We start from the raw sequence: 27,544 nt of genomic DNA, 5'->3' as shown, positions 1-27,544 counted from the left end.
ACTTGTTGGCTCCTTTCCATTACCTACAGTACATCCCTGATATATCATATTTCAAAAGCCAACCTTTTTGGCATTCAGTCCAAATGTCAATAAATAAATTAATTTATAACCTCTTCACTGAAAAGATACCTACAATGTTAACTGAAATGTAAAACAAAACAATTACATATATCATTCGATAATTTAGCATACAAACAACAGGTGAAACACATGATTACTGGCTAACGAAAGTGAAAAGGATGCTCGACAGAATAGGAATGGGAAGCTACTGGGGCAAAGAGATTTAGTATAAAGATAAGGACTTCAATAAGAAAGTAATGGTCAGAATGAAGGATACTGAGAAACAGATGATTATAGCAGAACGTGGAACTAAAAGGACACTGCTGGAATTTTGTAAAGTTATACACAATATGGCAATAAGGAGAAGAAGGCTTCCTAACAGAGAAGTGAGAGGAATGGTGTGGTGGCTAATGGAAATTTATAAAAATAAAGGTCAGAGAGAGAGAAATAACAAAAATCAGTGTCCACTCTGTGGAGAAGAAATGGAAGAAGCACATCTATTAAGGGTTTGTAGGGCAACCGGAGCAATGAAAGTAAAATATCTGGGAAGTGAATAAGAAATCAAACTAGAAAGAGAGAGAGAGAGAGAATTCTATACAATTGCTGAACTATTAAATAAAGAGTGGATTATACCAGGAAGAACAACTAAATATTTTTATATTTTAAAAAGTATGTCGAAAAAGAAGTCCGCCTTTGTCGTGTAGTGGTTAGCGTGATTAGCTGCCACCCCCGGAGGTCCGCGTTTGATTCCCGGCTCTGCCACGAAATTTGAAAAGTAGTACGAGGGCTGGAACGGGGTCCACTCAGCCTCGTGAGGTCAACTGAGTAGAGGTGGGTTCGATTCCCACCTCAGCCATCCTGGAAGTGGTTTTCCGTGGTTTCCCACTTCTCCTCCAGGCAAATTCCGGGATGGTACCTAACTTAAGGCCACGGCCGCTTCCCTCCCTCCTCCTTGACTATCCCTTCCAATCTTCCCATCCCTCCACAAGGCCCCTGTTCAGCTTAGCAGGTGAGGCCGCCTGGGCGAGGTACTGGTCATTCTCCCCAGTTGTATCCCCCGACCAAGAGTCTGAAGCTCCAGGACACTGCCCTTGAGGCGGTAGAGGTGGGATCCCTCGCCGAGTCTGAGGGAAAAGCCGAACCTGGAGGGTAAACAGATGATGATGATGATGATGATGTGGAAAAAGAAAATTAAAAGAACCAAAACAAATATAAACAAGAATAATGAAGGATACAGACATAACATGGACATAACATACAAAATATTTTCAATAATCATCCTTAATAGGCTAAGTTTACAACTTGAGACAGAACTAGGAGAATATCAAGGAGGTTACAGACCCTGGAGGAGCTGTCCTGATCAGATCATGAGTCTTAAGTTGATAATGGACTATAACAGGGGAAGAAACAGAGATATGGTGATAACATTTGTAGATTTCAAGAAAGCTTATGATTGCATCCATAGAGAATCTCTGTTTAAAATTTTAAGACACCTTGGACTACACCACAAATTAATAAACATGATAAAATTGACTCTCACCAACACCAAATCAAAAGTAAAGTTTAGGGGTAAAACATCAGAGACATTTGAAATTAAAACTGAACTATGGCAGGGAGATGGGCTCTCACCATTATTATTTAACTGTGCTCTAAAAATGGTAATGAGGGAATGGTTTAGGAAATGTCCCCCCAAAATAAAGATTGGCTGAAAAATCAAAACAAATTGCCTGGGTTTTGCTGACGATTTAGCATTACTAGCAGTGGACATAAAAGAAGCAAAAACCCAGATATCAGAACTTCAAAACATTGCAAATAAAATTGGCCTCAAAATATCACTTGAAAAACAGAAATTATGCCCCAAAAACCAACACAGCTAAAAGAAGTTACCATAAATGGTAATAAAATCAAAATAGTAACTCAATTTAAATATCTTGGAGAAGTAGTAACACATAACCTAAATGAAAAAATCTCAATCCAAATAAGAACAAATAGATTAGCTAAAGCACAAAAATTAACATGGGATATCTACAAAAAGAGGAGCCTCCGTGGCTCAGACGGCAGCGCGTCGGCCTCTCACCGCTGGATACCGTAGTTCAAATCCCGGTCACTCCATGTGAGATTTGTGCTGGACAAAACAGAGGCGGGACAGGTTTTTCTCCGGGTACTCCAGTTTTCCCTGTCATCTTTCATTCCAGCAACACTCTCCATTCTCATTTCATAGCATATATCAGTCATTAATAAAACCACTTTGGGAGTGGCGACCCCATCGTACTAATAGCCTATATATGATTCATTCATTTCATTCCTGACCCGGTCAATGACTGGAAAACAGGTTGTAGGTTTTCATTTTTTCATTTTTTTCATCTACAAAAAGAAATGTCTATCAATAAATACAAAAATAAAACACTACTACACAGTTATAAAACTGGAAGCTACATATGCAGCAGAAACACTCTTTTATCTGAATAAACAATCAAAGACTGACAGACTTCACAAATTGAAAGGAGGACTGGAAGAACCTGCATCAACAAAAAATACCAGAAAGATGGACAGTGGCGGTTAATACCTAACAAAGTCATGTACAAAGAGCTAGAACCCATTACAGATACTATGCGTAAGAGGAGACTGGAATTCTTTGGACATATCAGGAGGATACAGGATTCAAGACTTCTGAAACAACTAGTACAACACAATCTCGTCTCAAAAAATACCACAACAGTATGTAAATGGATCAGAGAAGTAAGAGAGGATCTGAAGGAAATAGGCCTTACAACAGAAGACACCACAAATAAGATAAAATTGAATACAAAACTCAAGAATACAAACCTCCGTTTTACCCTTACACAAAACAAACCAACAACATGCATATTTTCAACTGAGGAAAGGGCACCAAGATCGGAGCATCTGAAGAAGTACTGGGAGGACCGCAAAGCCCGAACAATCCCTTCAAAGGGACCTGAACGACGGACTGACTAAAGTGATCCTATATGGTCATAAAAGAAGAAGAAGAAGGATTCGGATTAGATGGATAAGAGGCCTGCGTGTCGTAGAATAATGAATATGATTACTAGTAGGTTAAATATAATATCAAATTTAGTAATATTGTTATCTTCTATTCATAATTCGGCCATTAAGTAAGGAATGTTGTTAAATAATAATAATAATAATAATAATAATAATAATAATAATAATAATAATAATAATAATAATAATAATAATAATAATAATCGTATGGCCTCAGCTACCGTTTGCAGACATTTCGATTTGACGCCATCTGGCTGTCTGCTCGTCAATTTCGACGTTCCGTTTTACTCTAGGCCCCCACTAGATGGCAGACAGAGTAAACCAGATCTCTCTTGGGCGTCTATGGCTGAGATTTAATTAATTTTGTCGGGTAAATACCAAATGTATCACCAGAGATCTTTTACATGCCGACATCGTACGACATGGAGTGTCAAATGGACTTTTTTCCGCCCTTCAAAAATCCGACTACCTCTGCCGGGTTTGAACCCGCTATCTTGGGATCCGGAGGCCGACACTCTACCACAGATCCACAGAGGCAGCTAGGAATGTTGTTAATGGTAGGATACTCCAAAAGACTTTCGACACAAAAGTAAGCATTCAATAAGCTAACAAAAGGGAAGATACAGGTTGTCCTAGACAATATAGCATTGTTAACATCTAGGACAAAATAAATTATATTTAGAATAGTAATAGTCAAATAATTATAAGAGGAAAACATAATGCATGTATCAAACTTTAATGAATTGCAATAAAAGAGCGCTGTCTGCCTAGTTTCAGGCTATCTGGGAGTACTGTATTCTATTCTATTCTATTCTATATATCATTCAGTATGGTATCGTATGAGTTACCTAAAACTTCTCCCACTCCAATGAAGATACCAGAGAGTCCAACAAGTTGTTTGGCATTGCTTCCCATCTGTAAGGTGAAACCTACACTGGGACCATACACACCACTGAAGAAAGACAGCTCAATACCTGAAAAGTAAGAAATAAATAGATAATACACTACTTTCACAAAAGATATCATACTGTAGTTTTTGGCAAGTATATGGAAATAATAAAATCACTACTTAACCATGTACTGTATAATACCTATGCCATCAGTTTGTACCTCCTACAAGGTATTCACTACCAGTATCCTTACATCCCTTATCAACTGATTTCAGTTGATCTTTGAGATGTCAGTTTTTATAAACTCTTCATATATCGGTACCTGCTGAAATTTTTACATATTACCCTGCAAGCATTTAAAACTTCCCTTAACAAATATATCATTTACATTGCTTAAGCCACCCACAAGGTTTCTACCTATCCAAATAATATCTTGCCAATCTTCTGGTAGGCCTAAGTAATAAATTCACACAAAAAAATTATATCAGAAAGATCACTCACACATGGGGTTTCAAGGAAGAAGAGAGGAAGACTTATCAACATACATGGTCAATGCAATAAAAACACATTCACTGGTTGCACATGAAGGAATGCTGGGCTAAAAGAAAGACAAAGATCTTGATTCCACATGATCCTAAGTTTCCCCATTCATGAAGTTGACAGATTCAATCCCAGCTCAGTCTGGTCGTATTTGAAGAACGCTCATATATGTCCATCTCATGTTGGTAGATTTACCATGTAAAAGAACTCCTGCAGGACAAATTTCCAGCCCTTCAATGTCTCCAAAAACAAAGAAATGTTAGTGGAATGTAAAACAAATAACATTATTAAGAAGAAGAAGAAAAATGAAGTATGGTACTTGCATTTCCATGTTCATTTCTTATTTCTCTGGTGGGCAAATTTGTACAATATCTCCTCACTGAGGCCTGCTATTCCTGTGATGTATGCACAGATACTCATCATAATCTACAGACAATGTTTAAGTCCTCCTTCAATGAGGATGGTTCCCTAGTTGTACTTCCTCTTAAAACAATCACCACCATCATCATCACCAGTCTTCCTTCAAGAACTGAATTACTGGGCAGGCATGTCTTAATTCAATTCTGGGTGCCGAAGCATCATTCTGCATTACCAGTAGCCAGCAGTGTTAACTTTCTGATGTTCAAAGAGTTGATGAATGTGTCCTTTTTGTGAACAACTAACACTTCACTTCTTAGCTTGTCTTCACAAAATATTAAATTTGTGATGATGTTACAAACTTTCAGGAATGATAGAGGATGGCAAATGGATCAATTTGAGATAAGGAACCATATTCTGAAAACAAGCAAGACAAAAGTTAAGCAAAATTCTACTCATTTACGTCAAGTTTCACAAGCTGCTCCATTTGCAACAAATGTTCAAAATGGTGCCCCCCTGCGTCAATGCAGGCATGGCATCATCGCACAAAGTCCTGTCATTTGAATAGCGTCATAGGCAGCGAGAATTCTTGCCGAGAGATCCTCTTCAGTCTCAACAGGTGTCTCATACACAAAGCTTATCACATGGCCTCACAAGAAGAAATCAAGTGAGGTGAGATCAGGTGAAGGAAATTCCGACACCCTGGCATCTGTTAAGAACAGACACTAAACAGGATTATTAATAACTTCTGAGTCAAACGTTTCTGGACTGTGGTTCCTTATCTCAAATTATTAATTTGCCGTCATTCATCATTCCTAAAAGTTTGTAACATCATAATGGATACACCCTGTATAGACATGATTGTCTGGATAGACACTTGGGGGGGGGGGGGGGGATTCCGGATTGAACCGTGTTGTTTTCTGTACATTCAGTGCAGTTTGCCGACATTTTGAATACATTGCAGTATTCTTTGTCAAGGTGACTGAAATACCCTTACTCAATCCAAGGTAATCAGTCTCCCAGGCAGTAATGATTGCTGTATGGAATGTACAGAATACAACAACATGGTTCACCCCTTAAGAATAACTAAATAACTTTACAGTAGAAAGAATCCAAAACAGAATTTCAGATGCCCTGAAGGAAAATGCTAGACTGTGTACTGTGCAATTTGATGGAAATGTATGTTTGAACAGCTCTTTCGTACAATTAGTGGTCGATGCAGTATTCTGTGTAAGTAAGCAAGAATTAGCATTTTTGTTCATACTAGGTCTTCACCTAACTTTACAGCCATGAACTCCCACTGAACCCTTCAACAGAAAACAGTTCCAACTTCAGGGCTCGTTGAAGCTGGCTCCAGATTACAATGTCAAACAAAAATACATCATAAAAAAATACAGGTTTCTGGAAAATGGTCTTAAAGAATACTAATTTAACACACAATCACATCACAGTGAGGTACAATAGTAGTATTATCTGGTAGCACCAATACCATTGGCCCTTATCCAGAAGCTGCCCTTGTTATTTACATTATAACAGGACTCTGAATGCTTCAGTACATACTGAAAGATATCTTACCAGTATAAAAGAAAGTAACGCTGAGTAGTGCCATTTCTTTAGTGAAGAGGAGAGCGAAAGCTCTCTTCAGAGCATGGAGAGGACCGCCAGTATCCTTGCCTGCCAGTTCTCCATCAGCACTCTGGGCAGGCCTTAGCAGTAGTAGGAACACAATACCAACAGCTGCCAGTGCTACCAGCACAATGAACACCAAAAGTCTTGTGTCATGATCAATGTGAGTCTTCCCTTGGAACTTAAAGAACACAAAGAGGTTGCCAAAAAACATGCTAGAAAAAAAAAAGGATAACAATTAGATTACAATTACAGGGAATAGCTATTTATAATAAAGTAATGACTCATGAATTAGGTCACACATTTTCTGAAAAAAGGAAATGTAGTTGGAAATGAATGTGAGGGAATGTCATCTTCTAAAATATTCCAGTTTTAATTCCATTTTATCATAAACATGACAGGTTAAGTCCAGGAGAATCAAAAGAGAAATACAGCCTATCCTCCCAAATTTACAAGCAAAAAAAAAAAAAAAAAAAGAGAGATCAGAAAGAAAAAAAAAGGGGGGTCTGGTACAAGCAGGGCAGGATCAACTCAAAATGGTGTAGTTTCCATCCATGTATTCATAAATTCTGATATCTGGGAGTAGAGGTAGGATTAGGAGTGATGGGTGACAATCTCATTTACACTGAAGGAACTTAACTTACAGAAGTAGGAATAAATGGAAATAATTTAAGTTTTCTTCAAATAAAATTAAGAAAAGTATACAAGAAAATCAACTGCATACTATGGCAGGAAAAAGAGTGCTTAGCTTTCTAGCAATCTGAAAGAATAGTTTAGGCTTACTAAGAACCAGTCCGTGTGATACAAATGAGTCTTTTTCGACACTGCCTCTCCCATAACTTACAGCCATCCAGTGTGAAAATGTTCCATCAAAGAGAAATGCACTGGGTGAATAAAGAATGATGAGGAAAAAGGCTTTGTAGCAATGTATGCAATTAATGCTTTAGAACATAGCCATATGTTTAATTTGCATATTTTCATGTAAATTATTCATCTATAACCAGTTGTCCTCTGTAGATGAACTATACCAGTTCAACAAGTTTAATAAGTATGAATTTTTCATACCAGCAAATGCCTTAATTAAGGACACAGTCTCTTCCTTCCCATTTCTAGCCCTTTCCAATCCCATCATTGCCATAAGGCCTATCTGTGTTGGTGCAACAAAAAACAAATAATAAATGCAGTAGGAAAATAAATTGGATCCTGAAATTGCATCAGGCTTGCTTTGGTTGTACAAAATGTTTACACCTCTCCAAGATGTTTTGAAACAAACTGCCATTGTGACTGGAGAATTATACGAGGGGGTACCCAAAAATAATCGGAATAACATTGCCGTAAGCAAAGTTTGTGTAGTACGCATTTCTGTCTCTAGGCGTGAATAGCGCAAGTCATTGCCAGTTCAGTGCCGCCTGTGTTGTCAACCTGGCTTGTTCTGTTCATCTGCAGCGATTGTTTTTTGCTAGTGCTATTTTGTTCTTGTTTCTTTTTTTATGATAGTAAGTTTAAGTGAACAACGTGCAAACCTTTTATTGGGAAGTTTTAATAAGATTGCGCATCAGTGTTTGTCAAAAAAGACCCAATTTGTGGCAGACAGGAGACTGGTTCATCCACCACGACAATGCACATGCATATACAGCCATCTCTGTTACAGTTTTTGGCTAAAAATGGCATGGTTCTGCTGCTCCATGCCTGATCTGGCTCCGTGCAACTTTTTCTTATTTCCACACATGAACAGGGGCATGAAAGGACACCAATTTGACAACAATGAAGAAATAAAACTTTCATTGTTCCGTATTGAAAAGTATGACAGTTAAAATTGAAATAATATATAAAGAGGTTCAACCTATTCAATACAAAAGAATAAGAAATGCAGTGATTACATTCTTATTTAATAATAAGTAGAAGTGGTATCAGTTTCGACCCTAGTCCAGGTCATCATCAGCCGATTAAAACATAAAAAACAATGCACTGTGCATATATGTTTTCATTTGTTTCCGGTATTGCGCTTTTTACTATATTTTCTCTCTTCACAATTTTTTTTTTTCACGTCAACTGCTTCAAAAAATCTACAAGATCACAAGTACTTATTCAATTACATTGAATTATATTATATATATATCTATATATACTTACATTCTCACAACCAAAGCAAATACTGGATCATTAAGCTATTCTTCATTTTATGTTGGCGTTTGAAACCACAGTGCCTGATGTTGAATATATCGCGCTGATCACCAGGAGCTGGCAAGTTACTTCAATTGATCTACTCATCTTCAGCTTCAGCACGATTATGGATCTTCATATGTGTCCGATTGTGTTATGACTTTGTGCCTGACAGTGTATACAAGCTAGCTCATTTAACCGTTCTCCGCTTTTCATAAACATTATAAGACTTTGCCTAACACTGCGTGTGCCATATTGCCGTTTAGAAAATTACGCACTGTTTCTTTTAAGTGACTTACATTTTACTTCTTCTGAATTTTACAGTGTCTACTCCCGTCATTTTTATATTGCCTCTTCTACTGATCTGGAGTGAACAAATCTTTTATTTTCTTTTTCCTATGCATTGTTTTTCATGTTTTAATCGGCTGATGATGACCTGGACTAGGGTCAAAACCAGTACCACTTCTACTTATTATTAAATAAGAATGTAATCACTGCATTTCTTATTCTTTTGTATTGAATAGGTTGAACCTCTTTATTTATTATTTCAATTTTAACTGCAACAATGAAGAGGTCAAGAAAAAAAATGAGGGAAGAGCTGTCAAACAGTCAAAAAGTCAAAAAGATGACTACAAAAATTTTTTCTAACAGTGGAAGCACCGGTGGGCCAAATTTATTAGTTGTAATGGAGTATATTTTGAAGGGGATAAGGTCGTTTTGTAAAAATTTTGAAAATATATAGCTTTTAAAAAATAATTCCGGTGTTTTTTGGGTACCCCCTCGTATACCCCCATCTATGCAGACACCTCCTGCCATCTTTTAGTCCCACGGAAGTTCTTTAATGTCCCAGTAAACATACCGACGTGAAGCTGGCATATTTGAGAATTTTTCAAATACCGCTGGACTGAGTCAGAATCAAACCTACCAATTTCTACTCTGATATCTACATCTGAACCACACAGCCCACCTAATTTTTTTAAATTTTTAAATCACACCACCACTTGATATTACTCTTCATGGATAACAAACCCTGATAAAGAAAGTTTGAACTTGCCTTATTGCCTTAGGTCAGAAATATAACAATAAGTCAGTGTCAAGACATGGGCAAGGCTAGCTAGGCAGTCAGCTTATATGTGTTGCTAAAATGGAGATGCTGCATTGGACAATGGGTGTGATTATCAACGAGCAGGTCAAGATGAACACATATGAGGGTCAATGAACATCAGTGATATCACTGAAAAAATGGGTACTGACCAACTATAAGGGTATGGTGATGACCTATGTAGAAAACCGTCTTGTGAGAATTGAACAGTTGCCAAAAGGAATACAAATAGATAGATAGATAGATAGATAAATGTCTTTATTGGCGTAGTTAAGGCCATTAGGCCTTCTCTTACACTAAACCAATTTGTACATAGAATCAAAGTTAACACTAGCGTAATTAATACTAAGTATAGCACAGTTAAAGACAATCTAAATATTTTATGACAGAAATAAAATTCCACCCCAGTGAGATAAACATACTTACAACAATAATAATAGGCCTAATAATAATAATAATAATAATAATAATAATAACAGCAATAATAATAATAAGAAGAAGAATAAAATAATAATAAGAAGAAGAAGAAGAAGAATACGAATAGCTAGTAGTAATAATGTACTAACACCATCAGTAAAGGACTAGAAATGCACAGTTCATTCGTATCCTGCTGTACCTCTTAACGCTCTTTTAAATGACCTGGTGGTTGGTATTCCTCTGACGTCATCCGGTAAGCAATTCCATTCTCGGGCAGCAAACACAGAAAATGAGTTATTATATGTTGCAGTTCGATGGTGAGGAATGACGAGCAGGTTTGATGTTTGAGCCTGTGTACCTCTGTTATGCACATTTGAGAAATAATGGAAACGCGAAGAAAGGTAAGTTGGGGAAGATGTAGTAAGGACTCGGTGGAGGAGAGACAGAGTATGATGATTACGACGAACGTGGAGTCGCGACCACTCTAGTTCTAGGAAAGATGATGACACGTGGTCATATTTTCTTAGACTGCATATATACCTCACACATGCGTTTTGAGCGCGTTGTAGCCTTACGGACAGCAGTGGCCTCACATCATTGAAAACAACATTGCAATAGTCGAAATGTGGCATTACAAGAGCCTCGATTAATTTCTGCTTAAGTTTTATCGGAAATATGTATTTATATAAAGAATGAAGAGCAGAGAAAACCTTCTGGCAGATATAGCTATGTGGGAAAGATTTTGCAAAGAGCTGCTGAAGAAAAAATGTATTTCAGAATTACTGGTACACCAACAAAGAGACTAGACTACTCTCTCCATATTCACTGACACTGAACTGAAAAGAGAAGTTGAATGTCAACTGTGTTTATGGCAAGCAAAGAAAAATAAAAGAACTGCTACTTCTAGATCTGTTTGATGAAAAGACTCTGTAAATATCTCTTGCAGTCCCAGGGATGCCAGATGCCACCTTCTGAAGATCCCTCGCCAGGATGATCTCTCTCACCGACCCATGAACAGAAGTGTTACAGTAGGGTTATGAAAATGTTTCAAACTTTGGACTGGGAAGACTTGGGAATAAGGTGACAAGATGTTTGACTAAGTAACATGTAATTCTAATATAACTGATCCATCAGTGGACATTATAAATTTTCCAGCTAACTCATTCTTGGTTGCCAGCATTTTGCCCCACTGTGCCAATTTGGGTTCATCAATTGGCAACTAGCACACCTAGCAAGACACATGGCACTACAGGAGACTTAGTCTCCTTTACAGAAATTGATGACTGTATTTCAGGTTCCCTATGGGAATCAATATCTGTATCATAAGTGGTATGTTACAGATGTTGATTCCCATAGGGAACCTGAAATACTTCTCCTGGATGGGTAAATTTATAATACCAATATAAATGGTCCGTTATTGGACATTATAAATTTTCCAGCTAACTCATTCCTGGTCGCCAGCATTTCGCACCAGTGTGCTAAGTTGGGCTCTTCGTTTGGTAAATAGCACACCCACCAAGACGCATGGCCTCCACGGTATGCTAGCCATGCATGGCTGGAAAGTTTATAATGTCCAATAACGGACCATTTATATTGGTATTATAAATGGAATGTTCCGAGCTGTCAGTGGACATGGAATGACGTTAGTAGACGAATAAGCTTGAGTGGAGTTTTTAAAAGTAAGCAAGATCATAATATTAAAATAAAGTTGTAATTCAAGAGGACAAATTGGGGTAAATATGCATATATAGGTTGAGAAGTAAGGGATTGGGATTAATTTTTCAAGGGAAATGTTCAATAAAATTCAATGTTCTTTGAAAATATTTCAGAAAAAGCTAAGTAAACAATTGATAGGTAATCTGCTGACTGACCGACCGACCGACCGACTGGACTGACTGACTGACTGACTATAAATCTGAGATTTATAAATAGACAGATACAATGTTCTTTTTTGGCACCTTACATGAGAACAATCATTATATAACCTGTAGATTTCCACTTTAGACATACAGTACCTATAAATATCTTTTTAAATAATATGTCATTAATAAAATTAAGGAAATATATCAGAATTTACATTGCATACTCAACCGTGCTAATTTTCATTGCTACCTTCAAAAGTCCTTCATTGCTTCTCTTTTAGAAAATTAAAAAGAATCTCAATGCAACTTTCAGGTAAGTTCCCTCTGATTTGCTGTTCTCTGCCACTGGGCATCTGGTTTCTTTCATTCCACCACTGGCTCTTTATTAAGATGAATATTATTTCAGCAAAAGAGTCCCATCTAACTCCTTACCTTACAAGTATTCTTCCTCAACAGTTCCCAGTTCTAAGTTTCCCCTCTTTGAACCCCCTAAAATATTAAATGGATTGAATAGATTTGAAGGTATGTTGTTTGAGCACATGTGAATGATGAGCATGGTATAACAACAAATGAAAGGAATATTCCTGGCAAAATTTCTTGCATGACATGAATAACCATATATGTGGGTGAGTGAAAATATTAGCCAACTAAAACAAGACTTTCTTGTTATGTAATAACTAGTTATGAAAGTGATCTGAGTGTATTAGTTATACAAGTATGGGTGCAGCTGTTACAGTTGGCAACTGCAAGCAGAGTCACCTGGGTGGTCTTGACTAACTTAATGAGATTAACATACAGTAGCTCTCCCTTCTGATTTAAAAAGTTATTAATGTCTATACAGATAGTTTATGGTATGCTACACAAAACAAACTAGTGACATGCATACTATAACAAAAATTTATGGCACTCTTTGATAAAATGAAAGAACCACAGTCAGTCACACATAAGTGAAACCAAATGCATTTCCTGGCGTTCCACGATATAAACAGGATTGCTTAAAAAAAATTATATTAGATACTTACATTACCTTTTCTATAAGAAGGAAAACCAACAAGACAGATATTTTGAAAGGGGCCATGACAGTTTTTACTGTAAATACCATCTGTGAAAAAATTAAAATTGTTTGAGTAACATTTATATTTATATGGAATCAGACCATCTTAACTGCACATAGGCTACCATTATTAATTCAGTAAGTGATATTAAAATCAATTATATTTTTAAATTAAGAATTTGGCCAATTATAGACTGCTTAGAAACTATCACTCTACCACTTTCATTTTCTGCTTTAGTGAAAGAGTTTTACAGGTATGTTTCAAAGAAATGTATATAAAACTATAAACAAAAATAAACACTGATATCACAGCTGCAACTCCTACCATAGCTTGATTAGTGTCAAAATGAGTGACGTGACAATTTCTAATTGAAAAAAATCAATTGCTGAGCAAACAGACGTTCCTGCTTGTTGTTAACAAATTTAAATGCATTGTTACATTAAAAGATCAATTATAAACAGTGCGACACTTTATTTTCACACTGATATTGTCAATGATCAGAAGGCGGCAACAGACAACGTGTTAACTGCATTATCACAAAGCACAACAATAAATTGTATCTAATAAAATTACATACCGTTATGCTATTCTGAATTGAGGAGTAAATCAATACTGGTAATATCAATCAATCAATCAATCAATCAATCAATCAATCAATCAATCAATCAATCAATCAATCAATCAATCAATCAATCAATCACTACTGATTTGCATTTAGACCAGTCGCCCAGTTGGCAGATTCCTATCTGTTATTTTCCTAGCCTTTTCTTAAATGATTTCAAAGAAATTGGAAATTTATTGAACATCTCCCTTGGTAAGTTATTCCAATCCCTAACTCCCCTTCCTATAAACGAATACATGCCCCAGTTTGTCCTCTTGAATTCCAACTTTATCTTCATATTGTGATCTTTCCTGCTTTTAAAAACACCACTCAAACTTATTCGTCTACTAATGACATTCCACACCATCTCTCCACTGACAGCTTGGAACAAACCATTTATTACAATTTACGAACTTCATCATAGAGATCCGTATTGATACAGTTTAAATTAAGAACTAGTGTTAGGTTTAATGGTCCACCCAATCAATACACTTCACTTTACAAGTGAAAACTATTTAATATAAAATTATATTAAACATACAGTACTTTGAAACATGTTTCATCTCATTTGAGACATCTTCAGCCATAATGTCTCACAGCAGATTACAATGCTCATTGCTGCTGTCTAATAATTTAAAAATGGAAGACGCCCTGGTCCTTTAAGAATTGTTTGAGAATACACTAAAGATAAAATATACACATTATTTACATAAAATTGTCCATCACTTCTTGCAAAAAAAAATGTTACCTTCAATGTTAAAATTTGAATGACACTGAAGCCACCAGGTACCAGCACTGCATGTCACATTTTCAAGAAATGTCATTCAAATTTTAACAATGAAAAAAAATTTTTTTTTGCAAGAAGTGATGAACAATGATATGTAAATAGTGTGTATATTTTTACTTTAGTGTATTCTCAAACAGTTCATGGGTTCTTCCATTTTTAAATTATTAGATAGCAACAATGATCATTGTAATCTGCTACGAAATGTTTTGACTAAAGAAGTCTCAAATGAGACAAAACATGTTCCAAAGTACTATATGTTTAATATATTTTTATATTAAATAGTTTTCACTTGTAAAGTGAAGTGTATTGATTGGGTGTACTATTAAACCTAACACTAGTTCTTAACAAACCACTTAGTCGAGCAGTTCATCTCCTTTCTCCCAAGTCTTTCCAATCCAAACTTTGCAACATTTTTGTAACGCTACTCTTTTGGTGGAAATCACCCAGAACAAATTGAGCTGCTTTTCTTTGGATTTTTTACAGTTCTTGAATCAATCCTGATGGGGGTCCCATACACTTGAACCATACTCTATTTGGGGTCTTACCAGAGACTTATATGCCCTTTCCTTTACATCCCTTACTACAACCCCTAAGCACCCTCATAACCATGTGCAGAGATCTGTAACCTTTATGTACAATCTCATTTATGTGATTACCCCAGTGAAGATCTTTCCTTATATTAACACCTAGGTACTTACAGTGATCCCCATAAGGAACTTTCACACCATCAACGCAGTAATTAAAACAGAGGACTTTTCCTATTTGTGAAACTCACAACCTGACTTTTAACCCTGTTTATCATCATGCTATTGCCTCCTGTCCATCTCACCACATTACTGAGGTCATTTTGCAGTTACTCACGATCTTGTAACTTATTTATTACTCCATATAGAATAATATCATCTGCAAAAAGCCTTATCTCTGATTCCACTTCCTTACTCAGATAATTTATATAAGTATATAAGTAAACGTAAAGATCCAATAATACTGACATAAGGAATTCCCCTCTTAATATCAATAAGGGATACTAGAAAATAATATGTGTTTCAGAGTACTTCATTTTTTACTTTTTAGTTTTTTATAAACTGTAATATAATGCAGTACATACCAGAGTTATAAACTAAGTTTCTGTCTAACAAAAAAAAAAAAAAAAAAAAAGGGAAAAAACCAACATATTGTGCTACTAGCCATTGCAGATGTTTCTGGCTTATACATGGTACTTTTACATATAAAGTTATTGTTCTGAGTTTTTTTAATACATTGTTACAGGTTTCCTTCTTATACAGGATCTGTAATGTAGGTACACGTTTTACTTACACAGTACAAAAAATCCAAAATAAATACTGTATTACCATACTTGTAAATGAGTATATTAACTCAGGTCCATAACAGGCCCAGGAAGTAAATAATCTGGAGATTCAAGTATTGAAACCCACTAACAACAGTAACTATACTGAATAGAATAGCCTCATCTGCCCCAAAACACCATCACACAAACATAATGCTGGAATATCCTTACACTAGGTTCTAAGCTATGAACATACAAATCATCAAAAAATTATAAGTAAAGATAGAGCAGGATGATGATTTACCTGGCCTGCAGCATGGCCCAGAAGATGCCAGAGTTTCGAGATATTGTGACTGAATCGGAGTTCAGTGTCAAATAATTCCCTTGGCCAGTCCATATAATTGCAGCACCAAAGCCAATAATACAGGATGCAAGATACAGCAACCATGTTTGTGGTGTTAGAAAAGACAAGATAAATAGCCTAAAAACAAAAAACATTATGATAGACAAAGTTAATATAATTTAATATTATTTAATATGCGAGTTGTATGAAGAACAAACAATATATCTCTCCATATGCCATGAAAGAATACAATTAAGCGATATTTATGATAAGTGATATATAATTTTTAGATGATCATTTCAAAAGCCCAGAATAATAAACATGATGTTTTTTGAGTTTATATTATGTGAAACTGTTCTTATAAACCATCATGATTGGTCATGGTTCATTTCTGAGAAAGCAAAGCAAAGTCTTCACAAAAGGTAAAAGTCTTCCTGCAGTTCATTTTGTTTTACATGGCATAAACCCAAAAGATCATGTTGATTATTGCTTTAAGAGGCCTCACATCAAGGTCATTGGTCCCAAGCCCAAAATAAATATCATGTTTGCTCTCACTATTGTCATTCAGAGTCACTTATCTTACTGTAGTCCTATATGTCTAGCTTTTACTCTTTTGTCATTTTTTTCCTGCAATTTTTTCAACTCCCTGGTGGAGTCGTGGGTGTGATGTGTATTACACATGTGGACCTGACCCAGTTTTACGGCTAGGTGCCCTTCCTGATGGTAACCCAGTATGGCGGGATGTATTCTGTGATGGTTGGCAGTATAGTGTGTTGTGTGTAAATGAGGAAGAATATATTTTGACAAACACAAATATACAGTCACAAATTTTTTTTTTTTTTTTTTTGCTAGGGGCTTTACGTCGCACCGACACAGATAGGTCTTATGGCGACGATGGGATAGGAAAGGCCTAGGAGTTGGAAGGAAGCGGCCGTGGCCTTAATTAAGGTACAGCCCCAGCATTTGCCTGGTGTGAAAATGGGAAACCACGGAAAACCATTTTCAGGGCTGCCGATAGTGGGATTCGAACCTACTATCTCCCGGATGCAAGCTCACAGCCGAGCGCCTCTACGCGCACGGCCAACTCGCCCGGTAGTCACAAATTTAGAGGAATTGATCAGATGAGGCTAAATTCCCCGATCCGGCCGGCAATTGAACCCAGAACCCTCTGAACAGAAGACAGTGACGCTGGCCAATCAGTCAAGGAGCAAGACAATGTTTTATTATTACTATTATTATTAATTTTATTTTTTTCACAACGTTGTGCCCAACTAAGGAGCGCGATTGAACTTATTTAGGAGATGAATTTGCTTTCTTCTCTTTCCAGAATCTCCATCCTCTTGCTAGGACTTTTTTTTTCTTTTTTCCATTCTTCCTTCATGCAGGGGTGGTTCTCATCTTGGGCTTTTCAGCAAAATTATGTTTGTTCACAGACATTCTAAAGCTAGGCCTGTCCCATATATTTTCACTTGTTATGCTAATTTCTTGAAGGTCTTTTCAATTTTGAATATCCAATTATTCTTAACTTTTAGTGAGGAGGCATCATTAAAAAATTTTTAGTAAGTCTTTCATTGTCTATTCTTTGAATATGACCATTAATTTCAATCATTTTTATCTAACAGTGTCTGTTATTCTCTCAGAATCCTGGTATAACTCCTTTTTATCCATACTCCTTCTGTGCACACTGGGCTGAAGATTTTCCTAAGGATTTTCCTTTCTTGTTTTTCTAAATTTTTAGTTACCATAGTGATCTGCCTCCAATGATCAAGGTTTCTGATGTATATAATGATACAGGCTTAGTTACTGTGTTATAGTGTTTTAATTTAGCATTCCAAGATATTGATTTTTTGATTGTATCTGTTCCACAGGCTTTTTGTAATTCAGAAATTCTCCCTCTGTTTGCTTTATGATTTAATCCAGAAGGTTCGATGATTACCCCTAAGTATTTGTAATTATTTACCTGAGGTATTTTACCAAACTGAGTTACCAGAGGTTGTCTGTCGAAGTATCAAGGAGATCCCTTCCATTTATTGGGTTTTCTCATGTGCTTCTTGCCTAATGTTGGATAGAACCAGATCATCTGCAAAGGCCAAACATTTGATATGAATTTCATCTTTAACTAGCTTGCCGATATTAATCCGTTGTGTTTCCTTTTCCCAAGTTCAGACTACTTTCTCTACCAGAAGATTAAACAATAATGGAGACAAGCCATCTTCTTGTCTGACCCCTGCCTTAATATTGAAAGGTTCAGAAATTTCACCTAAGAACTTTCAAGGTTGTGTGTCAGTGTCTGTCTGATCAAATTTCTTGTTTTCTTACTTATCTACCCTAAATTCTCCCAGCACATCAAAAAGTGTTTGCCTACCTAAAGAATCATATGCCTTTTTTGAAATCTACAAAAACTGTCCAAGTTTGTCTGGTTTTATGTATTTGTAAGATGGCTTTGAGATTAAAAATTTGTACTGCACACGATCTTCCTTTTCCAAAACCTGCCTGATATTTATCTCTTAGGTGGTCTGTTTGCTTCTCGAGTCTTGTGAGTAGTGCTTTGGTGAGAATTTTGTAGGCAACTAGTAACAGTGATATCCTTCTTTGTTATTGATGTCAGATTTAAATACATAGTTACAGGTTTCCTTCTTATACAGGATCTGTAATGTACATGTTTTACTTACACACATACCTGCCAACTTTACAAAACCAAAAATCAGGAGATTTTGATTTGTAAATCAGGAAAAATCAGGAGAAATCAGGAGATACAATTGGTCAAAATTGCTTATTCTACATGTCTTGCGCAACACAGTACTACAATATATTTATAACACTTATTGTCTCAAAGCCCGACTGTTGCTATACGAGGCTACAAGGCTAAAAATTACACATCTCTATTCCCTCACAGGAAGTGCGTGAGTGGGATGATCGGTCTCTGATAAGCCTACCGAAAATAGTATGAACTCATGATCCAGATGTGTGAATCAGTCATGCACTTAGATGCCATTACTTAGCAAATGCATAGATTAATATATTGCATCAAGCACCCGCGCAATTATGCGAAGCGCAATGCTATTTGGATCAAATAACTAGCTGATGTACCCGTGCTTCACTACGGAATTCTCAGGAAGACTGTCCTTATAGTTTTCCCAACTGAAGTCAACATCTCATTACAACGACGCCAGTATGAATGTCATGATTAAAAGCTATGATTTCATACGAAATATTCGATAAAATGAAAACAGTACATTTTCTCAATTTTTGCGAAAGGTACTACAGTGTCAATCTAACAGTTCAAAGTTTCAGAGCTAGAATGACCAGGCTGCAGACAGCCGCAAACACTCTTGTGTAATTATTCTGTTTAAGTGTGCACACTGCTCATTCAAATCACTACCTCCGAGTAGGGATCGAATAGCTGGAATACTATGATGATCCAGTGTGTAACATACCAGTAGTATCAGAAAATTTATGAACCAGAAGAATGGCATGCTAAAGAAGAGAGATCTAACTCCCCACTCCCCAGCTTCTTCCCGCCAGTATTCAGGCAGGCTGTTATACTTGAAACCCAGCAGTAATCCCGTCTATCGTAGATAAATGGCAGCAGAATACACAAAGCACATCACAACAAACAATGGTCAATGTAATGCTATTGTTGATCAATTTTATGAGCTTTCTATATTGGAGGCCTTCACATTTAGTTTTCTTCTGAATCTGTGATATTAGAGCATCTAATGTAAAGTGAGTCGTCCTTTCTTTCATGACTCCCTCTTGTGGTATTATTCAAGCGATCGTTCGTTCATGACTTTCTTCATTATTATAATCTTCAAAATTTAATCACCATCACCACCAATATTATTGTAGTCAGAACAGTAAAACTGAATAAGCAAATTATCACAAAAATAATTTATTCTATTATTACCACCTATTCAATACAAGCCACGTGTTTCGTGGATGAAATGTACATAATACTATATACACTTCTCAGGGACATGTTTCGCCCCTTGTTAACGGCATCATCAGCCTGTAGGTAACCTTAAGGTCAAATGTCTGAAACATTATCTATTCATATATGGATTACAATGAAAAGTATGTTACACATTAATCCATGTATGAATAGATAATGTTTCAGACATATGAACTTAAGGTTACCTAAAGGTTGATGATGCCCTTAACAAGGGGCAAAAAATGTACCTGAGAAGTGTAAGTTATACGAATCAATCATGAGAAGTGTCTCTTGCAAAACTGAATAAGACAAATAATCGGAAATTGCATTCTCTGTAACTTTTGTTATGTAGTATTTTTCAATATGACCACTAAGATAGGTAATTTAAAAAAAAATTTGGCACCTTCCCCTAAACTACCATTTCGAACAGAGTGAATAAAATTATTTATAGCATAGACTGTAGTTCCTTATTCCCTGACTTTACATACAATTCTGTTCACCCATTTTCTCGTACATCGGCGCTGATATGGACTTAGCAAAATAATAATAATAATAATAATAATAATAATAATAATAAATAAATAAATAAAAAATCTAAATTCATGAATATCTCTGTTATTACAGCCGGTACGGTAAAAATGTATAAGACATAAATGATAGGAAATTTAATAATATATAACTTTAGTTATGTAGTATTTATCATTAGGGCCAATAATAACAAATATTTGAGAATTAAATTTTAGGCCTTCCCCTAAACTACCATTTCACTCAGCGCGAATAACATTATTTATGGCCTAGATTGTAGCAACTTTTTCCCCGACGTTATATACCGATTTTCATTAAATTCTCTTCAGCCGTTTTCTCGTGATGAGCCTGCGCACGTACAGACAGACAGACAGACAGACAGAAATTACGGAAAATTAAAACTTATTTCTCCTTGTTAATATGGCCACGACCGGTACGGAAATATCATTCTTTTTAAATTCTGAGCAATGTACAGACAAAACATTTTATTTATATTGAGATAAATTAAAATTAGTCAGAATTGTCTCCAAATGGCTTCTAAAATCTCTAGAAGTCACCCGTCGTTATCATTGAAATTATGTCACTATATTACTAAGAAAGCGACTAGTCTCTAGAATCGACCAAAGAGGATGGAATCGACTAGACTGACGTGAACGAACACGAACATAGCACGCGAGAACGAGAGATTGACAATCGATATGCGCGTCGCGATATACAGGTTTCAATAAACATCGCACATTCGCGCACATTTCTCGCATTAATAAACTTCGATATTTCGTTTGAAAGTGGCCAATGAGCGAAGGACTTCCGGCACTGACGTAAAAAAGCTGAAATGGAGGGATTTGAAAACAAATGTTTGAAGTTCACCAAAAAATCGGGAGAAAAGATAGAATATTCGGGAGGCGGGAAAAACTGTCGAAAATCGGGAGTCTCCCGCCTGAATCGGGAAAGTTGGCAGGTATGTACACAGTACAAAAAATCCAAAATAAATACTGTATTACCATACTTGTAAATGAGTATATTAACTCAAGTCCATAAAACGCCCAGGATGTGGTGACTTGTGAATAAATCTGTTTTCCATGCGGATTGGTAACTGTTTCCCATGTTTTTCTGAGAGCTGACCACATAAAGTCTCCTTTGCAGCCCCCATACTCTGGTCCTTACCCTGTAGTTCACCGTAATGAGAATACTTTGACACTAATGATTGGTAACAAGGAAGTAGTAGTGAGTACAGACCGTGTGAATCCTGCATACATAAAAACAAACCTTGCTGTTCCTACCTGCACCAACACACCTGACACATCTACTCCCTGCTTCACCCAGTCAATGCCGGGCTGAGTGGCTCAGACGGTTAAGGCGCTGGCCTTCTAACCCCAACTTGGCAGGTTCGATCCTGGCTCAGTCCGGTGGTATTTGAAGGTGCTCAAATACGACAGCCCCGTGTCGGTAGATTTACTGGCACATAAAAGAACTCCTGCGGGACTAAATTCCGGCACCTCGGCGTCTCCGAAGACCGTAAAAGTAGTGGGACATAAAGCAAATAACATTATTATTATTATTATTATTATTATTATTATTATTATTATTATTATTATTATTCATCCAGTCAACCTAGCACTTCTTTTACACCTGACGTACTCAATGCGTCATCACCACCCAGAAAGTAGGACTACACAACATGATCAGGACGAAGAGTTTGCTTTGCCCGTCCATTTGATTTGTGAACTTTTCTTTACTGTGGTGGTGGGGGTTGATGTTGTGGCATCCGGAAGAATGAACTTGCCCCGCATACAGATTGTACCCTTGTGCACGATGCAACATTCCATCACGTTGTATAAACTCTTGAACGAGCGTCATTCGGCGGTGTGGAGTGTGTTTGAGCATCACGTCTCTTTGTGTCTTGTTTGGTGTAACCAATGTATCCTGTAAGCTAAGCGTACTAAAACTGTATGTGGTGACTGTGTGAATAAATCTGTTTTCCATGAGGACTAATTCATTTATGGTAACGATGTGGAGCCGCCCACAAACCAAGACTCCATCTATTAATGCACACTTCCACTCGTCAGAAATATTTCTGTAATCCAGGTATCTTCAATAACGGTGTGAATTTGCTGAGCTAGGTTATCACCATCTATTTTCCACATTTCAGTAGTTATACCATCTTCTCCTAGTATTTGATTATATTTTAGTTCACTGACTTCTTCTAAGGGGGGGGGTTCTGAGTCTGGATTAAATTAGGGTTTTTCAAAAGAAAGGTGCTGGTGAGGGTGCTCACGATTTAACAGGTCTTTATAATAATTTGCAAGAAGTTTGCTATTTTCCTTGTTATTTGTTTCAAGGGTCCCTTCTCGATGTTTGAAACAAAGAGTAGGTGCCTTATAATTTGACAATTCTTCTCTAAATGTTTTATAAAAGTTCAATATATCCTGTTCAATTTCCATTAATGTTCATTTATCATAATCGTGTTTTTCCAATCTAATGGTTTTCAAAACCTGTTTATGAATTTTGAAGAATTAATCCCATTTTTGTTTGGTTTTGTGTGATTTCAAATTTTGCCAGGCCTTCATTCTAAATTCAATTGTTTTGTCACAGGTCTCATTGCATTTCCTGGGAGGTAATCTGATGGTCTGGAAAGACTTTGTGATATTACCTTTGAGTTCCATCCAATCAGAATTTTGGTTGGGGATATTTGTGAGGAAGGACTCTGCATTTTTGTTAAGAGTGTCTGAATCAATTCTCAATTGTTTTATTGTTCTGGCCTTGGGTTGGGTTGAAATTGAACTTTGATTACAGATATATAATGATCAGATTCGATGATTCCAGTTTTCTAACCTTGACATTCATAATTTTCCTTTGATTTTTATTAGAAATCACCACACGGTCTAATTGAAATTCTTCTGAATGAAGATTTGGAGATCACCAATTTTTATTTTTATTTTTTTTGCATGGAAGTGCCAAGAAATGAGTCAACATTAGTTTTACGGTATGTAAATTAAAGCTTTTGCAGAAACTCATCAACCTTTCTCCATTTCTATTGGTTTGTTTGTTCACTTCCATCTTACACGTTGAAATCTCCCAGTAAAATTTTGATGTGATGTTTTGGAATTTTGGCTGTGGTTTCTTCTAGCAATCCCCAGAAGTCTTTTACTTTTTTGGGATCCTTTTTTATTGTAATGATGTTAATTATTATTTCTAAAATCACTTATTAAATTTTTCTTTCTTTTCTGGCATTTGCTCCAACTACTTGAGCTCAGCACTACATGTGGATGTAAGTACAGTTTTACGGATAGATGCCCTTCTTGACGACATACCTTTGTGTATATGTTGTGTGTAAATGAAGATATATGCACTAAGGTGATCTCAAACATTTCACATCGGAGCTAGAGAAATTTAACCAGACACGGTTAAAATCCGCAGCCCGGCTGTAAATTGAATCCAGAGCCATCAGAACTGAAGTTGCTACACTGGTCAGTGGTCATTCACCCAAGAAGCTGAACACTTCTGAACAAGCCCTGCATTATTAAAACCCAGTTTTTGAAACAAATGTTTTTTCTTTCAGCTTCCTTACATCGCTGGTATGCCTATGGCCTAGGCCATCCATGACAAGTACTATACATACATACATACATACATACATACATACATACATACATACATACATACATACATACATACATACATACATACATGCCACTGACAAAGCAAGCATATTTTAAGTAATATGCAAGTGCAGTACCTACTGATGAAAATTAAAATTCACAGCCTGTTCCCCATCATTCGATTGGATCAGGAATGGAATGAATGAAGCCTCATCTAGTGGCGAAGATAGGAATTGTGCCAGCTGCCAAAGCCTGTTGCATGTGAGTGCTGATATTGTGATCATAATCAGGAGACCTCTAGGGAACGAGGACCAAGCAAATTGGCTACGCTGTCCAGGGCATGAAGCTGTAACCTTGCATTCGGAAGATGGTGGATTCAAACCCCACCGTTGGTAGCCCTGAAGATGGTTTCCGTGGTTTACCATTTCCGCATCAGATGTTAATTATTTTAATTAAGGTCATGGCCGGTCATGGCCGCTTTCTTCCCAATCCTTTCCTGTCTTTGCGTCGCCGAAAACCTTCGATGCATTTACGTACCGGTACCGGTAACGTTAAACTACTAGCAAAAAAAAAAAAGTCCTACGAGGATTCGGAATCACAAGTACGTGTCTTTATTTTTAAAATCCCGCACGCACTGATTGGGATTCAAATTACGGCTTCGTTTTGTTTGAAACCAATGACTATGTCACTCCGTATGACTTTTCTGGTATGGGAACCTAGGGTATACGTCCTCCCTTGTTCCATCTTAGATACTCGTCTGTGTAATGCATAAAAGAGACAGAAAAAGGAATGCATTCTCTACAAGTATCGTGCATTGTCATTCATGGGTCCAAACATTCATATTATCATCACATTATTCTGAGGACAATTGCTACTCACGCGTAAGTGATGGCTCCTACAATCATGGCAATCCGAGGACCAGTCACAGAGATGATTGATGGTGTGACCCAATTACAGAGAGCGAACACAGCATATATGACGGCCAGACTTGTGTATCCATCCCCCGTGAAGCTGGGATCATCACGCTGAATACTGTCCAAAATTGTTTTCTGCAAAATAGAAACAAAAAAATCCAGAATAATTTCTCCACAACGTTCGCCATTAATACGCAGTAGCAGATAATGAATCAGTGAAACAATTCATTGAAAATGGCCAATCCATTACAGTAGCCTATGCTGTATCGTATTTCAGTTCTCCATTCCCTTTCAGGCCATAAAAAGTAAAACCCTACATTCTAGGTTGGAAAAACTGGGCTAATTTTGTATTTAACAGCATTTTAAAAAGTAAGCTTACGAAATTGTGTACCGGTACATGTCCTCCTTTACACCGCCTTCGTGAATAGAACCCGGTACAAAGGAAGCCTGCATGTAAAGCACCACCATGTAATACCGATGGTTGCCGCCAATTTAATACAACTGTCTTCATGATCCATGTCAGTGTACGCAAACAATGGTGATGGTGATTATTAGCATTTTAGCCAGGATAAATCATTGATCACAAAATCTGGCTGTTCTATATCAGCGCATTGATTTTTTATGCCCAACTTAATAATGTGTGATTTTTCAGGTGAAAATTACAACCCAACATCCACCAGGATTCGAACATCTGCCTTTCAGGTGAGAAGCAGGCAGCTAAGCCACTGTGAAAATCAACCGTTATCCAAACTAATTTGAGACAAGAAGAGACCATTATCCCCTTCGTGCACACGCCAGACCGCTTTCGTCGGATAAATTCTCACAAACGACGTAAATATCCAGATTTATCTCCATGTTCAGGTCTCAAAGTTTCTGCTTTCTACGTTTCAATGTCCCGTCTATTCAATAGACTTGGAAGAAGAATTATTTTGCATTAGCAAGTGAGGTAAAATCAGCATCATAGGAGATATTACGAAAGGTAGCGAAAGATGGTTTCTAGCAGTGTTTCCGGAAGCTTTACAAACGCTGACAAAAGTGTATTGCAATTGTTCTAGGGAATTGCTTTGATGATGTTGTTGATGATGATGATGATGATGATGATGATGCCTGTTGTTTAAAGGGCCTAACATCTAGGTCATCGGCCCCAGGTAATTGCTTTGAAGGTGGTTATGCTCACGTTTATATTCACGGTACGGAACTGTATACCAAGTTCCTGAACTTTATGGTCCTACATTGTATGAGTTAGTAAGATACCTCATAATCTGCAATCTATCAATCAATCACTACTGATCTGCATTTAGGGCATTCGCCCAGGTGGCAGATTCCCTATCTGTTGTTTTCCTAGCCTTTCCTTAAAGGATTGCAAAGAAATTGGAAATTTAGTGAACATCTCCCTTGGTAAGTTATTCCAATCCCTATGTCCCCTTCCTATAAACGAATATTTGCCTCAATTTGTCCTCTTGAATTCCAGCTTTATCTTCATACTAGCAAATGTAACCCGTGCTTCACTACGGTATTCTACATTGTACACAGATTCCTCCGTAAATTACTGTAAAGGCAGTGAGTAAGATTAAATTAAATTGCATGCCTCTTAGCGCTATTCTAGAAACAAAACAGGAAGGTCAGAAGACGTTGTTGGTGATGTACGGTAGACAATGAGTAAGTTTTGAGGATAATGGAAGGCCACATTTCCTACTGCCAATCACAATCGAATTCGAAATATTTGATTATAATCAAGAAATGAAGTGCTATCTAACGTATCAACAATCGAGACAGGACACTAAGTCATAAAACCAAAGTTGTTGATCTCTCCAAATAGAACGAGGATTTTTTTTTTTTTTTTTTTTTTTTGCTAGTTGCTTTACGTCGCACCGATACAGATAGATCTTATGGCGACGATGGGACAGGAAAGGCCAAGGAATGGGAAGGAAGCGGCCGTGGCCTTAATTAAGGTACAGCCCCAGCATTTGCCTGGTGTGAAAATGGGGTTCGACCCCACTATCTCCCGGGTGCGAGCTCACAGCTGCGCAGAACGGGGATTGTGCTATCTGTTTTGTCATACGACTTACCGTTTAGCCACCAATTATCCCGAAACGAAGGTCTGCACCGTCATTAAAATTGCATCCGTATTTCGATATATTCCGGGGCCTAAAATTATATATTTGTATAGCTTGGAATTTTTCCTCAAAGAAAAGAGTTTCCAGGTTTCAGGATTAGCACTCCCATACATACAGAAGTAATTAAGGAAGAAAGTAATACAGTTAAGGAAGTTGAAATTAATAGGAAATAGGATTATGTCTGAGGACAAGCGGATAGGGCAAATATGTACATACCAAGTGGATGTAGGTATTGGAAAATCAAATGTCCCTCAATAAATTTTGAAGGTATGAGTTATGGATATAAGAAAGCGGTAATAGAGGAGAAATTCAGGCGCAGGGATTCTAAGGAAAACAGATCAGA

The 27,544-nt window shown here is 36.9% G+C and overlaps 1 protein-coding gene across 1 annotated transcript in view; it reads right to left on the bottom strand.

Annotated features, from left to right (window-relative positions):
- Positions 1 to 27,544, bottom strand: part of LOC136863701 (UNC93-like protein MFSD11) — a 248,886-nt gene that overhangs the window by 65,104 nt on the left and 156,238 nt on the right. The window contains exons 2-5 of the mRNA XM_067140062.2: positions 25,050 to 25,219; positions 16,077 to 16,253; positions 6,447 to 6,712; positions 3,933 to 4,058 (exon numbers count right to left, since the gene is read on the bottom strand). Coding sequence (XP_066996163.1) covers positions 3,933 to 4,058; positions 6,447 to 6,712; positions 16,077 to 16,253; positions 25,050 to 25,219 — 739 coding nt within the window. The remainder of the gene's footprint in view (positions 1 to 3,932; positions 4,059 to 6,446; positions 6,713 to 16,076; positions 16,254 to 25,049; positions 25,220 to 27,544) is intronic.

This window comes from Anabrus simplex, chromosome 1, assembly GCF_040414725.1.
Source record: "Anabrus simplex isolate iqAnaSimp1 chromosome 1, ASM4041472v1, whole genome shotgun sequence".
NCBI lineage: Eukaryota > Metazoa > Arthropoda > Insecta > Orthoptera > Tettigoniidae > Anabrus > Anabrus simplex.
Note: the sequence above shows the minus strand (reverse complement) of the source record. Positions and strands in the feature narration are given on the sequence as shown.